The 15,283-nt window shown below is 38.2% G+C and overlaps 1 protein-coding gene across 3 annotated transcripts in view; it reads left to right on the top strand.

Annotated features, from left to right (window-relative positions):
- Nucleotides 1-241: 241 nt before the first annotated feature.
- Nucleotides 242-15,283, top strand: part of GABRB2 (gamma-aminobutyric acid type A receptor subunit beta2) — a 227,343-nt gene continuing 212,301 nt past the window's right edge. For all 3 annotated transcript variants that reach the window (XM_008692411.2, XM_008692414.1, XM_008692413.1), the window contains exons 1-3: nt 242-820; nt 977-1,068; nt 2,081-2,148. In XM_008692411.2, coding sequence (XP_008690633.2) covers nt 744-820; nt 977-1,068; nt 2,081-2,148 — 237 coding nt within the window. In that variant the 5' untranslated portion in view covers nt 242-743. The remainder of the gene's footprint in view (nt 821-976; nt 1,069-2,080; nt 2,149-15,283) is intronic.

Consider the following 15,283-nt stretch of genomic DNA (forward strand, 5'->3'; position numbering starts at 1 on the left):
CTTCCTTTCTTCTTCTTTCTTTTTTTATTTTTCCGTTTCTTTTTTATTCTTTACTCCCCTACACCCCCCCGCCCCAAATCCGACGGATTGCTCAGCACTTCTCCCATTGGTTTCTTTCTTCCCTCCCCCTTTGACTACTGCACCCACCGTCCCTTCCCCCATCCCCCACCGCACAACCCCCATCTCCAGCACACATCTCGCCCCACGCAGGGGGGAATGCTATTCGCCAGGAAATAAAGTTCAAACTCCTCTCCTCCTAGGCTTGCTGATACCAGAAGTGGGCTCCCAGCCACCCCTTTTCCACTAGCACTCCACACCTGGTATCTTTTAAATTCCCTATCTGGTTTTGCGTATTTAAGAGGAAACACACATACACGCCCCAAAAACCCGTGAGGTGCAAAACTGCCTCCAGGAACTACCAAAACTTACCAGACGCTCTAGTTGTTTTTGTCTTAACGAAAGGAAAACAAAGATTTTACTCTGGGTTCTCCTGGGGGGTAACTTTCCTATATTATTAGAATATGTATATGTTATACATATATATGTTTTTCCTTTTTCCCCTTTAATTTTTTTTTTTTTTTTCTTAGCAAGAAAATCTGCTCGGTCCCAGGCAGCCGCCGCTGCCCCTTTGATGTTTTGGTACACCGTGCGCATGCGCTTCACATTAGAATTACTGCACTGGGCAGACTAAGTTGGATCTCCTCTCTTCAGTGAAACCCTCAATCCCATCAAAAACTAAAGGGATGTGGAGAGTCCGGAAAAAGGGCTACTTTGGGATTTGGTCATTCCCCTTAATAATCGCCGCTGTCTGTGCGCAGAGGTAAGTGTGCCCAGCATTTCTCGTTTTCATTTCACTTTGAAGGGCTCTGTCTGCATACCTCTGTGATCAGGGATCTGTAGTGAGGATCAGATAGATGCTGAAGACGCTGTGCCTGCTGCCTTATTGATGCCTGTTTATTGTCTTTTCTTTCCTTAGTGTCAATGACCCTAGTAATATGTCGCTGGTTAAAGAGACAGTGGATAGACTCTTGAAAGGCTATGACATTCGTCTGAGACCAGATTTTGGAGGTAATGGGGTTGCCTTGGAAATAAGAAACAGCCCAGCTATAGCCTAAGCTGCCTTGTGAGCTTTGTGCGCGCTGTGTCTTCCCTTTCCCTCATTGTTGGCTGCACGTAGTATATCGAATGTGTCTCTGTGTTACCATATTGAGCAAGTGATCCAAACTTAAGCCGATTTGTTGCTATCCAGCACTTAGAGGGTCTCTCAATGAGACCCTCTTAGAGTGTATAGGTGACTGCTGTTCTTTAGCTCCACTGCTGAAATCCTTGGCTTCACTTTCTTTGATTCATTGAGATACAAACCTCTTAAGTTTAGTTAATGGTGTGCCCAGAGAACCTGGCTTACTGGAGGCCATCGTGAACATTTTTGAGAACAAAATGTGCAGGCAATTGGTTGAAAAGTGACATTAATCCCCTGTGCCCGCCTACTTTGGAAGAGTTCTGGCAATGGTTTAAAGTGGCTGGTATCTGGATGTTATCCAGTCCTGAAAGCCCCACTGCTTGAGGCGGTGGGAGGGAAGGGGTTGGGGAGGGCTAGAAGATGGGGAGGGTAAGTGGGAGAAGGGCTAGGGACCTCTTGCTGCAGCCTTAGATACACTGATGTGCCCATTTAATTTTGGTTTAGACTCTTATTAGGAAGCTCAAGGAGTTAAAACCTGCTTTACGGAAGGGGGTGGAAAGAAGGAGGAGGGGGTTTTAGTGCAATATATAAAAATTCCCTCGGGCTAGACTGGGCTTGTCGGGGCTTCTGTGAGTTGTGTGTTTTCGCATACTGAGACATCTACATATGTAGATAGAATTGGAATTCCTCTTCCACGAGGGCACGTGTGTACACGTTCCATAGAGCATTTCCTAGAGGAGTGCCGGGCACTCCTTTTAAAAAGGAGCAGAGAAGTGAAGAATGTAAGGGTGAGCAGCGGGGGAGGGATTTGAGGCAGAATACCCCATGCCCCGGGGACAACTCTTGCTGAGAATGAATGAAGTTCTGAGAAATCACATGGCTGGCTATCTTGGTTCTCAGGTCCCCCTGTGGCCGTGGGAATGAACATTGACATCGCCAGCATTGATATGGTTTCCGAAGTCAATATGGTGAGTACTGAGATTTATAGTTGTGTCTCCTCAGACCTTCATTTGGGGACAGGAAGTAGAAAGGAGCCGGTTCGTGGGGGTGGTGTATGCATAAGTATGTGTATGAAGTGGGGCTGAGGGCTGGGATTTTGCTTTGGAGCCCACTGTGTTTGAGGTTTCAAAGCCTTTGCTTTTGGTCCCTAACGATTTTTCCGACCTGGTTTGGATACTTGGGAATTGGTACAGAGAAAGTAAAATGCATCATAATTCAGGTGCAAAACACAGCAACATGCAGAAGATCCCCTGCAGAAGCCACATGTCTTAAGGCTTAGTGGGAAACCAGATTCATCAAGGATTTTCTGAGTTTGGGGTGGGGTCAGGAAAAGAGGGAAACGTTTTGATTTGATATTTCACAGGGAATATAACTACAAACTAAACTGTCACAAAGAGGCTGAATAAATGACCCTGGGATACTGATGTCCACTTGTTGCTTTCAGAGATGGCCTCTTTACAGCTGATGGCAATCACCTGCTCCCACAATTGTTCACCAGCTCTTTTAACGTGGGCTGCCCACCAAAATAAATAACAAAACTTGGTCACCCTCTTTTCTAAAGGCAAGCTCAGACCATGTGCCCTAGCCAGTCACTTCTGCAGTGTTATTCACCTCATCTTCTAAGCTTGTACAGTTTATGGATAACAGCACTCCTTATTGGCTACCTTGTTGGACTTGGGGCAAATGCTAAGAGGAAAAGCCTCGGTGTTCCCGACCAGGGACACTTGTGGGGGGTTTGCTTCATGCAGGAGCGCCCCCTGCTGCCCATGTTGGGGCACTGCAGACATACAAAACATTAAATGTCCCAGATACCCCTGATTACTTGGGCTGCTTACCTGTTTCTCCAGTGACTTTTCTACTCTGTTTTTGAAGTTTTCTCCTTTGGAAAAGTCTCTCTAGAAAGGCCACATTTGAATGTAAGTGTTACTTTCAATCCTGAAAGCACACAACACATTTCAGAAGATCGTGTCGTGGCATGGTTCTTCCTAGAAATGAAATGAACTATTTAAATAAGAGGATGTCGTGTGTAAAGTTTTATACAAAACACTTCTAAGCCAGCCATGGGGACTTGAAAGTTAGGACACTTATTAAGTAACTCAAGAGAGCCAAAGTACTAGGCAGTGGATATGCTCTCAACATTATGCAAATTTTCATATTCTCTGAATTCAAATAGAGACCAAGCTCAAGACCAGCCTTCTCCCTATACACTCTCCAAAGACAGTTGATAGTCCTGAGGCATCACAAGGTTATAAAATATCTCACGACTACTCCAGGGAATATTCAACAGTTTCAGCAATGTTTTAATGCCATGTGTATCTTCTTATATTCTAATTATTGGGGAGGTTTTTGATATATAGGATACACAGACTGAGACAATATTAGGTGATTCAGAACCACAGATTTCCCACATATTATGAAAATCCCCCGTAGTCTAGAGAATACGTCTTCCTTGGGAAACTAATTTCTCAGATACACAGATATTCACTTTTGTGGGATTATGGAGGTCTTTCATCAATTTAAATTTGGAATTTTACCATAACAATTTAAAAATGTCCTAATGTGGGTATCTCCCAAGTCCCAAACATATGAATCTAAATTGTGTTGCTAGAAACAAAGTTGTATAGAAATCAGGTGTGGTTCTGTGTGTCCTACGTGTGGTTAAATTAGATTCTCTTGCCTTTTGATTTATTTATGTTGTTTTTACATAACAACATCACAAAATGGTATTCTATGGAAAAATTAGGAAATAGAGTCCAGACAGACGATGAGAGGGTTAGAGTTTGCTGTGAAGGTTGCTAAGCTAAGAACTTAGATGTGTTATATCCCCCAGTTGTTTAGAGTAGTGTTTTGTTTTGTTTTTTTCCCTGAAATGCATGCAGCATTTTGGGGAGGCACCTGAGCTGGACACAATGCCAAAACCTGCTAGTCAAAATATAGACACCAGCTAAGGCGAGGTGTCATGTCTTAACGCTGTTTACTGTTGCTTAAAAATCATGGGATGTTGAAAGTGCAAAGACAAATGTCAGGTTGTAAATAGGCCAGTACTGCAGCATTAATGATTAGAACCAAGTGTTAAAAATCCCATGCCAGCTTCCTTTCTTAGCCTACTGCTAACACATGTGGACTTGTCCAGACACATTTTTACTTGTTGAAAAATTAACACTTATTTCAGCTAACAGAGTGACTTTAAATTAATCCTTCAAAGAAAAATTTTGCAATGTATGTTATTTTTAAGTATGCTTATTTGATTTGAAGCAACAGATGGGAAATTTCATCACTGGTGTGTGTAAAAAAAAAAAAAAAGGTGTTCATGGCATATTGCCCCCTGTATACAGGTCTTAAAGTATTAGTATCTTTTGATTATTTTTAGTTCTGAAAGAATGATTATTTAAATGAAACCTCAAAATTAATTAACATACATGTTTTTGTCTCATTATCTTTTGTGACCAGCGACCTCTGGTAATTGTAACTTTCTTTTACTATAGCAAATCTTCCTTTAAGGGATGGTAGACATCAGCCCATTTAGATTGTCAGTGACTCATTTGTACTGAAGGAAGAGACCTTTGTCAATTTGATGCTCCTGGTAAATGACAATAATAGAAATTCTAAACCAAGTCAAGAGTCTTGAATACTAGTTCTGCTTCTGCTGCTCGGTCATCCTGAGGGAATTCACAGACAGATGAGGCTCAGAATCCTCACCTGTTAAAGGGCAAGCACAGTCTCTTTTTACCTATCTCAGGTGACTACTAGAATTAATAAAACAATATATGTGAAACTATTGATGTTCCATGAACATAGCTTATGTGGAAGACTGAGTAAAGGCTATCACTCAAGAGACTCTATCTAGTCCAGCTGTGCCCTAAATGTACTTGGGTCAATAACTGATATTACCAGGTCTCAGGGTATTTTTATGTTTGAAATGAGAGGGGACATGTTAAATTGATTTCCAACTCAGTTATATGTGTTGCTGGTTTGGTTTATTACAGTAGCTCTGTTGAGTACAAAGAAGTTCCAGGAAAACTTGGAAATCCAGCATAAATGTCAGGAAAATGCAGAATTCCTAAATATCCTGCAGTTGTGAGTCTGACTCAGGAGGGTGAGGATGGTAGCTTATTCAGGTGACGACTAGCCCAATGCTAGATCTTTGGAAGAATGCGATTTCAATTAGAATGTTCCTGAGCGGAAAGCTTGGCTTTAGAATGAAATATTTTTAGATGTCTTGGTTACATTGGCAGGAATCTTTTTGTTAACACTCTTTGATGAAAAGTGCATTTTAAGATCCAAAATTGGCTCTGAGAATTATGGACCGAAATAGCTTTCTCTTCATTTAAAGCAGATACTTCTCCATCTTGAAACAACACATTTGCCAACCAAAGAGGGAAGCAATATTTCACTTTTGAGGAAATAGTTCTAGTAAACACACACACAAATTACCTTTTTATGGAATGGCGAAAGAGAAAAAGTGCTGCTTTTCTTTCTTTTTTTTTTTTAACAGATGTTTTCTTGCATCACCAGATGCAAAGTTAAAATTCAATTCAACACAAATGCTTAGTTAGCGGCTACTATGATCCAGCCATGTTGTTAGGCCTTAGAGACAGAACGATGAACAAGACTGATTTGTCCCCCGACCTCATGGAACTTAGCATCTAGGTGTTCACTATTCTTAATTCTTCTGTAGTCTCTTACTATACTTATACTTCTCTTTTCTCTAAAACTTTTTTTATGAGCAGCCAATTGAGTACCTAGTGGTCTGTATCTCCCATGGGTTCCTTTGTCACTTGTTGGTTTCACCATTCATTTGGTATTTGCCGCTTCAAATTGCTATATATGTTACATATTCATTCTAGCTTCCTGATCCTGTTTATAAACTGCATGTAGGCAGAATTATAGTATATCCCCCCATGTGATTTTGCTCTATACACAATGGTTGGCTGGATGTTTGACTCCTTGTGAATGCTGCAAATATTGGGTGAACTATTTGTTTCATTGCAGCAATTTGTTGTTATTCACTAGATACTGTACCATATATGGGGAGAAACAGAGCATAGACTCATAGGCCTCAAATTCAAGGCATTCACTGTTTAACCAATGTAGAAAGAATCACAATGCACAATGCAGGTTTATAAATGCTTTGAAGGAAGAAATAAACAGGGTATATTGGGAATACAGAATACTGAGATATTACATAGAAATTACTAGGTGAAGATGGGGTTAGAGGGCTATGGATAGATGTTCCAAGCAGAAATAATGGCACATAGAAGAAAAAAACCAGGAAAGATAAATGGGGTTAAGGATTTGCAAGTAGCATTAAATGGCTGGGGTTGGGAGTGGGAGTAAGGAGGTGGTAAGAGCTGGTATTGAGATCATAGGCAGTGATTAACCTATAAAGATCATTTTTGCAGCTTGCTGAAGAGTTTAAATTTTGTTTTGAAGACTGTAGAGACCCACAGAAGGATGTGACTAGGAGAATTGCATGAACAAATTCACACTTCAGGAAGATGTTTCTGAAATACAGAGTTAAGCAAAACCTAAGGGTGGGAGATAAGATGAAAACTCATTGCAAAAATCCAGGAAGAGTGATGAATTGAGGCAGGGATGTAAAAGAGAAGATGTAAAACTGGGACATTTACAAGGTAGAAATAAAAGGACTTGGTGAATCCCAGATTTCTGATGGCACCATTTATTGACATGGAGGACACAAAAAGGGCAGCCAAGTTGGAGGCGGGGTGGGGGGTTAGGCGTATGGACAGACAGTGAGCTCAGTTTGGGATATGTTGACTTTTCTACAGACATGAAATCTCCCATTGGAGATTGGAAAATATAGGTCTAGAGCTATGTAAAAAGTAATGACTAGAGAGATGAACTTGGACATTGTCAGCATGTAAGTAGTACTTACAACAGTATGAATGGGTACAATTGAATAGGGAAAGTGACAAGACAACTACAAGTGGAGATCTGGTGAGCACTGTAATTTAAGCGGAGGAATAGTGAAAACGAGTCACAAAGATTAATAAATAGCTAAGCAGCAGATGGTTAGAAAGAGAGCCTGCAGATTAGAATGTTTTGGAAGCTGAGGTACAAGAGAGTTTCAAAAAGAAGAAAGTGGAGGAGCGCCTGGGTGGCTCAGCCATTAAGCGTATGCCTTCGACTTAGGTCATGATCCCAGGGTGCTGGGATCGAGCCCTGCATCTGGCTCCCTGCCCAGGAGGAAGCCTACTTCTCCCTCTCCCCTTGCTTGTGTTTCCTCTCTCGCTGTCTCTCTCTGTCAAATAAATAAGTAAAATCTTAAAAAAAAAAAAAAAAAAAAAAAAGGAAGTGGAACACCTGGGTGGCTCAGTCAGTTAAGCCTCTGACTCTTGGTTTCGGCTCAGGTCACTGTCTCAGGGTTGTGGGATATGACCACCTCATTTGCTTGTTTGACTGGGAGTCTGCTTGAGATTCTCTGTCTCCTTCTCCCTCTGCCCCTCCCTCTGCTCATGCTCTCTGTCTTTCTCTCACAAAAATAAATAAATCTTAAAAAAAAAAAAAAAACAGAAAGAAGAGGGTGGTTAGCAGTGTCGCATGCCACAATGATCAACTGAAATAAGCTCTCAGACTTAGCTTCCAAGTATAGTAGTAACAGGAGCTCTCTGGTAAACCTAGAGTGTTCTAGTAGTTCGAAACTATACTTTTGAAAAATTTGAATCTGAAGGGCAGTAGGGAAGGAGTAATTGCTAAAAGGGATGATATATAATTTGGAGAAATTTCCTTTAAAAGGGAGGAGGTTGCAGATACAATGCAAGGGATAGGTAGGGTGGCAGGACAGGAAGCTAAAGGCTTGCTTGATGGAAGACCTTCTATTGTCTCTGACATGGGAGACCCTTTCTGTCGAGAATAGAGGAGGTTAAAATTGGCTTCTGTGGAGAGTGGGTAAGTGAGGTTACCTGGGACACTTAGAAGGATAGCTAGGAAGCATGAAGCATAGTGAAGGGTATGAGAACACTCACTGGCCACAGGCACACTTAATTCTAAATAAATTATGCTTAGAAGGAGGCCTCCTCCCCAACTTTTAGCAAGCTGTCATATTCTCTCCTTTTTCTTCTTCTCCTTCCCACTCTCTTACCCCTTTCCTCCTCTTGTATGGTACCCAACATTTTTCATTGTCATCATAACACTATATAATAAAATAATTGCAGTTAATGCTTATTGAATTTTTAACTCATGTAAGTATCCTGTTGATTTACATTATCTCATCCAATCTTCCTATAAAAACAGTGAGATGGCTAGTATCAACCTACTTGCAAAAGAGGAACCTGAAGCCCAGAGAGGTTAAGTGACTTGCTCAAGGTCACACAGCTAGCAAATGACTGATTTCACATCCCTTAATCTTAGCCATATGATTATACTGCAGTTTTAAAAGTAGCAAGGCCTCATTTAAAAAAGAAAAATCATTTTCATTCCTTGAGGACCCTGTTTTGTTGTAGTGTTTGTTTTTATTCTATTTTTTTGAAATAGTGGATAGACCAGATAAACTAATCCTTCATAAGATGATATTCCTCACTCTTTCCACCTTAAAAAAAATCTTAATTTTATTAAACTGATTCCAGGTAGGTACTTTATTCAGTGCATATTAAATGTAAGAAATGGTCCCCATCCTTGAGAAACTAATATGTTAAATTACATCTATTGAGCATAATTTAAACCGTGTAATAAAGGAAGATTTACATAAGACCTTGAAGAATTCAGGATATTTCTTGTGTCATAATTTCTTTCATTATGAATGGGTACTGAGAATAATTTTCTTGTTGCTCCAGAAGAATCTGTCAGATAACCATTAAGGCCAATAATTGCCAGAAAATACTGGCTGGTATATGTTTAAGAACCATAAGCTCAGTGGTTATGGGCTGTGGGTGGCCACTATGTTAAAAGACCACACTCTTTTCCTTATTTTTTTTATTATGAAGACTTCGTTTTCAGTTGAACTTCTTTCCATTGAGAACACATTTGTCTGATTTCTGATAAATTGCTCTTGCAAATAATTCTCTTAAAGGTGGTTGAATTTTTTTTCTTTTCTTCCCGGATCTTTCCTTCCTCCATCCCACGTAGTGTAAATGAGACTCATTATAAAGATTACATGTCTAGAAGACTTACCTACTTTTAAACATCTATGCCACTTGATATTACAGTTTATAAATCTATTTTTTTTCTTGGTTAACTCTTAGAACAATTTTTTTTGCTGTTTCTTTATGGGTACCCTGAACAATGCTCTTGCTTAACTATGGCATGAAATAAATACATGACTATGGGCTTACTCTGCAAGAGAAAGCAGGTTAAGGAAATATCTCAGGTTTCATATTGTAGCGTATCATGGGTACTTCTGTGCACTCCTCTCAACCCCCACTCAAATAATTAAATGGTTGTGGGAATTCCTTTAAGAATGGAAGTCAGATAAAGTATTTTCCTTAGCCGTATGGGAGGGGCATGTGTATATGTTAATTTTTCAGAAAGGGCACTGATTTGTTTTCTGGTCATTCTATAGCAAGATTTCTTACCCTCAGCATTATCGTCACTTTGGACCAGAAACTTCTTTGTTGTAAGGGGGCTGTCATGTGTGTTGTAAGATGTTTAACAGCATCCTCGCCTCTACCAACTAGCTGCCAGAAGTACTCCTGCTGTTGTGAAGACGAAAAATGTCTCCAGAAATTGTTAAATGTGTCATGTAGGGTGAGGGGATTGTCCTTGGTTGAGAACCATTGGTGTAAAGAATGGTGTTGTGGTTTTATCTCCAACCAAAGAGAAAAGAGGAGATTTGTTTTTGAGATTTTTCTCAATGATCTTTTGCATAATCACGATTTTCATTTATGTTTGGTGGTACTTTGTGACAAAACAATTTTAAAATGCCAACAAACATCAAAAGCAAAAATTATCCACACCCCCATCACTTCATTAAAACTGTACTTTAATTGGTCTATATTACCTTCTAGTTCTCATCTATTTGTTTATTCATATTTGACACATTGCACTTATTTTGTAGAGAGAATTTTATAGTCTACATTTTCACTTAATGCACCATGAATATTTTTCCAGAATTATGCTTTCTTAAAAAAAAATACACATCTCTACTACCACTAATGTGAACCGATGTGTGTTTTTCTCTGATCTTACAAACATACACATGAATGTACTGACATTTTATTTTTTATTCACTCTGTATTTTTTCAAAAACAATTTAAAAATACATTTTATAGATTGCTAGTCTTAATTCTAGCTATCAATTATTTGAAAATAAACATATTTACTTTTACTTATGCATCATTAACAATAATATACAAATCATATACAAAATAGAGAACTGGATTTAAATAGCATATAAGTGGAAATTTAAAAAAATTATAAATCAACTTGACTTATGTTTACACAGCTACTCTTTACTCTGTTTCTATTCTGATATTACTCAGTTTTTCCAAAATCAACTTATATTTTTCAGATGACAAAAATACTTAGAAACAGTTAAAAGAGGAATAAGAGGAAGGATGGTTATGAGTTTTTAAAAGACACAAACAGAAGATTTTTTTTAGTATTTATTTATTTTTGTGAGAGAGAAAGAGGGAGAGAGAAAGAACGAGCATGAACCAGGGGGAGCAGCAGAGGGAGAGGGAGAAGCAGGCTCCCTGATGAGCAAGGAGTCCATGTGGGACCCGATCCCAGGATCACAGGATCATGACCCGAGCTGAAGGCAGAGGCTTAACCGATTGAGCCACCCAGGTGCCCACAAACGCAAGGTTTATATGTTGCTTCCAGTTGTACATTTTATTTACAAAATGCGTATTTTATTAAACAAGGAGAGAAATGGGTTTATATTATCCTGTCCCTATTTATATGGAAAAATATAGAAATGTCTTTAGCCCATTGGCTCTTGCTGGTGCTCGTTTTGTTAGCATTCTATCTGCTTTTTTATGCCAAGTCTCATTTTTCCTTGTTGTATAATTTGGCACTTACTGCCCACTTACTTGCCAAGAGGTCTTAACTTAGAAGTAATTGGCAATTGAAGATAAAATAACTTCTCTCCTAACACAATAGCAACAATTAATGAAGTTTTAAAGGTGAATCTACATATATCTGAGAAAAGTGATACAGAAAAGTAAGTGATAGGAGAAGATCAGAGATGCATGGACAGTACCTACCACAATGCCTGACAATTAATAGATGCTCGACAGGTATGGAATGGATGAATTTGTTGAATGGGTAGTTGAAGGACTCCAGGACATCAAGCTACAAGGAAATATTTGTCAAGTGCTAACTTAAGCAGCACTATGCCAATTAAGCTAGATTGTGGAAGGATGTGAAATGGTTCTTACACAGGGGCTGAGTCTAGAATCAAGAAAGCTTAATTTTACTGCTGAAGAGGGAGGTGAGGGTAGATGGAGAGAAGAATATTTCAGATGGTGGGAGAGGAGAGTGGTGTGTCTTTCAGCTAGAAAAATCAAAATAAAAAGTTGAGAACCAAATTTTTACAGTGATTCTCAGACTTCCCTTTACGGTAGAACCACCTGAGTCTAGTCTTAATATTCATATTTTTAAGGTCCATATCCAGAGTCTGACTCAGTAGGTCTGGAATTGGGTTCAGGAATCTGCATGTTTAAAAGCTTTCTGCATAACTGACACGGGCACTATGCAACTGACTGGCCTCTAGTTAAAATGTGGATTTTTGCAACAATAACAAGCTAAGCGGTCAGAGTGGGTGGAATTTGTAGAAGACTTCATGAAAGAGAGAGTTGAGCTGAACAAACAGGACCAGTGCGATTTGAATAGGTGGGAAATAACAGTTCTGTGGGAAAGGGCAGTAGGGTATAGACAACATGAAGAAAATCATTGCACGTTAGCAATAATAATATTGCAAAAATATAAATTTACAGTGTGTATATCTCACTTAATATTCACAAAAACCCTATGAACTAGATAATAGTATTATCACTTTCTTTTACAAATGCAGCAACTAAGAACTAGATGGATTATATAATTTCTAAGATTTTACAGCTAATGTGAGTGGATTGGAATGGTAGGGTGCCTATATAGGGTATGAATATGCAGGGTATGAATACGTAGGGTGAAGCTTAATTGCATAGGACCTTGACAGCTGTGCAGAAGAGACTTTGGAAATTCTTGAGTGGATGCTCTGACATGATGAGAGGACCTGAAGCATCTTCACAGAGAGTAGAAGGCAGGCCACGCTAGAGGAAGTATGAGGAAGTTGAAAAACATTTTCCAGCTCTGATTTTTATTTTTATAAAATGTGCTTTGGCGTCTTCACACCAGTTTTATTGACACAGATGATGAAAATATTTAGAAAGACCAAAAGTTGAAACAGACTGTGAAATGGGGGAGGAATGAGCACCTAGCACAGTGTTTGATACTATGGATAAATTAATAATAGCCAAATCAATTATTTAGTTTTAAGTTGTCAGGAAAAAATCAGAAATACTGATATTTTAATATACATTTCAGGTTAATATGATTTGGCTATTCCTTATTTAGAAAGGTAGCTATTTAATTGGTGGTTAGTAATAATAGTATCACACATTTACATATAGAGACAATGCCACAGAATAGCTTCCTATAAATTATTTGTGGCTGCCTAATTATAATTCCGGAAGTATATGCTTAAAAAGTAAGGCTTTAGTGATTAAGCATCTTAAGATTGCTCCTCTAAAGATCAATAATAATTCAGTGCCTAATTGGTACAAGACCATCGAATCAAAAACATTTTTTAAAATGTTTATCTGCAGACTTTTCCATGAAGTTTTTTAAAATTAAATAGGTAGTTTTTAAAAGCCATGCTTCATTCAGCTATTTTATTTTTTATTTTAGATAGAAATGATAGTTGCATCATGAGAATTTAATCCATCTACTTGATTTGCTCAATTGATGTGTATTTATCTATGCACTAATATATAACGTACATTATCAAACATACTTGAAATAGAGATATTTATTTATTTATTTATTTATTTATTTATTTATTTATTTATTTTAGAGAGAGAGCAAAGGGAAAGGGAGAGGGAAGGGGAAAGAATCTCAAGCAGACTCTGTGCTGAGCATGGAAAGCCTGAAGCAGAGCTCCATCCATCCACCACCTAGAGATCACAACCTGAGCCGAAACCACAGAGTTGGACGCTTAACCCACTTAGCCACACATGCTCCTCAAAATAGAGATTTAAAGAGGATTTGATATATTTTTATCTCATGCTCATCTAACACTGGGTTAGGTTTTGCATTTTCCATGAAAATAGAGTGAATAATAATGGAAATTAAGGGCTGTTTTATTCTGCATTATTATTCTGCTAAAGGAAAATACTGGATAGTATGGCTTGTGATATAGATAATTCAAAGGTGACTGTTTTCTGTGGAAACAGTCCCATTTATTCCTACCTCCCAATTTCTAAAGCATCAACATCGGGCAAGTAGTATTTTAGAGAGTGTGCTGTTCATCCCTTCCAAGATGGAGCCTTTGTTTTCAAATAATTATTGAATCTTCCTGCTTCTTATAAGTTGGATTTCACAAAGGACAGTATAGTCACATAGCCAGCTTTTAAACAATTCTGCAAAGGTAATCTTTAAAAATTGTCTGGTTTTGTGAGGGTGTTAACATTTCATCAACTGTAGATTTCTCAAGAAATACTTTTAACGTTAATCTTTAAAGAAATGATTTGTAGGCCATTTTAAGGAATATCACAAAATAAGCAGAGATGTCAAGAGTTTTAAATACAAGTGAGTAGGTGCCAATTATTGGGTTGTAAAGTCTAATCGCCAATCTGTAAACTTGACCACTGTTGAACATATTGTGCTCCAAGAAATAAAATTTAAGTACTTTTTCTGTTTGCATTCTTTGACCTACAGAGAAACTTCAAGGCTTATTTTGTAAATACATATTTCTTTTTCTTTTTCCAAGTGAATGTTTGAGTTAATAGACTGAAGATCTCTTGAAGCATTCTCCCATCAGTCAGTTGTGTAAACCATTGCTCTTTCAAGCACTGTTAAGCCAACACTCTCTTTTGACACTGGTGGGGCTCATCTGCTAGGCTGTGTAAATTTGCATCTGGCTTATGTGTTGGAAGAATGCTTTTAAGTGTTTACTTGAATCACATTAGCATGCCTGTGTGGCAAACCATTTTCCTAACTGAACTCATTAGCGAATGATACCTTTGTTCCTCTAAAAGTCATAATATTTTAAGTACTTGCCAAATTTACAGGTGAAATATCTGTAGAATTACAGAGCATATGAAAAACACAACTTTTCTCATTTCCTTCAGATTTTTTGGATGCTTTATGTTAAACTTTAGATGTTGGAGGCAAAGTTCTGTTCTATAACAAATCTGAATAAAAGCATTTTGCCAATTGCTTTTTTTAACACTAAAAAGGTAATATTTCCTGACAAATATATTATTTTCTGATTACTCAGAAAGATCAGCTCTCATTTTCATATCTTAATTGCATATTTTCTAACAGACCAGAAAATTCTTCCTATCTATTTAATGAACCAGCTTTGAGAGCCACATATTAAAATGCTTTATCTTATTAATTTACCGAACTGACGCGGATCATCATCATCACCACTTAGGCGGAAATTTGTTTTTAATGGAACTTTCTTTACTTAGGTTACTTAAGTCCAAGTGGCAATGCTATAGATGTGTCCTAGTTTTAAAATTCCCAGCTTTGGACAAAATACCTCTTAATTAAAAAATAGCCACAATCCCGGAGCTCTGGGTTTCCCATTTTGTTGTTGCTGTTGTTGTGTCTACTGCAATCATGGCAGGAATAAAACCTGATTAAATCAAATGCTACTTAGGTCTTTGAGCTTTAAAGAGAGAGGGAGAGACAAAGAGAGACCCAGAGAGGGAGAGGGAAAAAGGGAGAGATACATGTGCTTCCCTTCTTGAGGAGTGTGTAATGTGTTTTCAGTGGTTGAGAAATAGCACACGGTCTTTCTTACACAGTTGCTGGGTCCTATTTAGTATAAATGAATATTTATGTATGTAAAGTATGCAGCAAAGATTTACCATGTAAGAATGTATGTATAACTAAGGACTGTCTTTTTGAATTTACGCGATATGAAATCAACGATAT

This window comes from Ursus maritimus, unplaced genomic scaffold, assembly GCF_017311325.1.
Source record: "Ursus maritimus isolate PB19 unplaced genomic scaffold, ASM1731132v1 scaffold_15, whole genome shotgun sequence".
NCBI classification, from domain to species: Eukaryota; Metazoa; Chordata; class Mammalia; order Carnivora; family Ursidae; genus Ursus; species Ursus maritimus.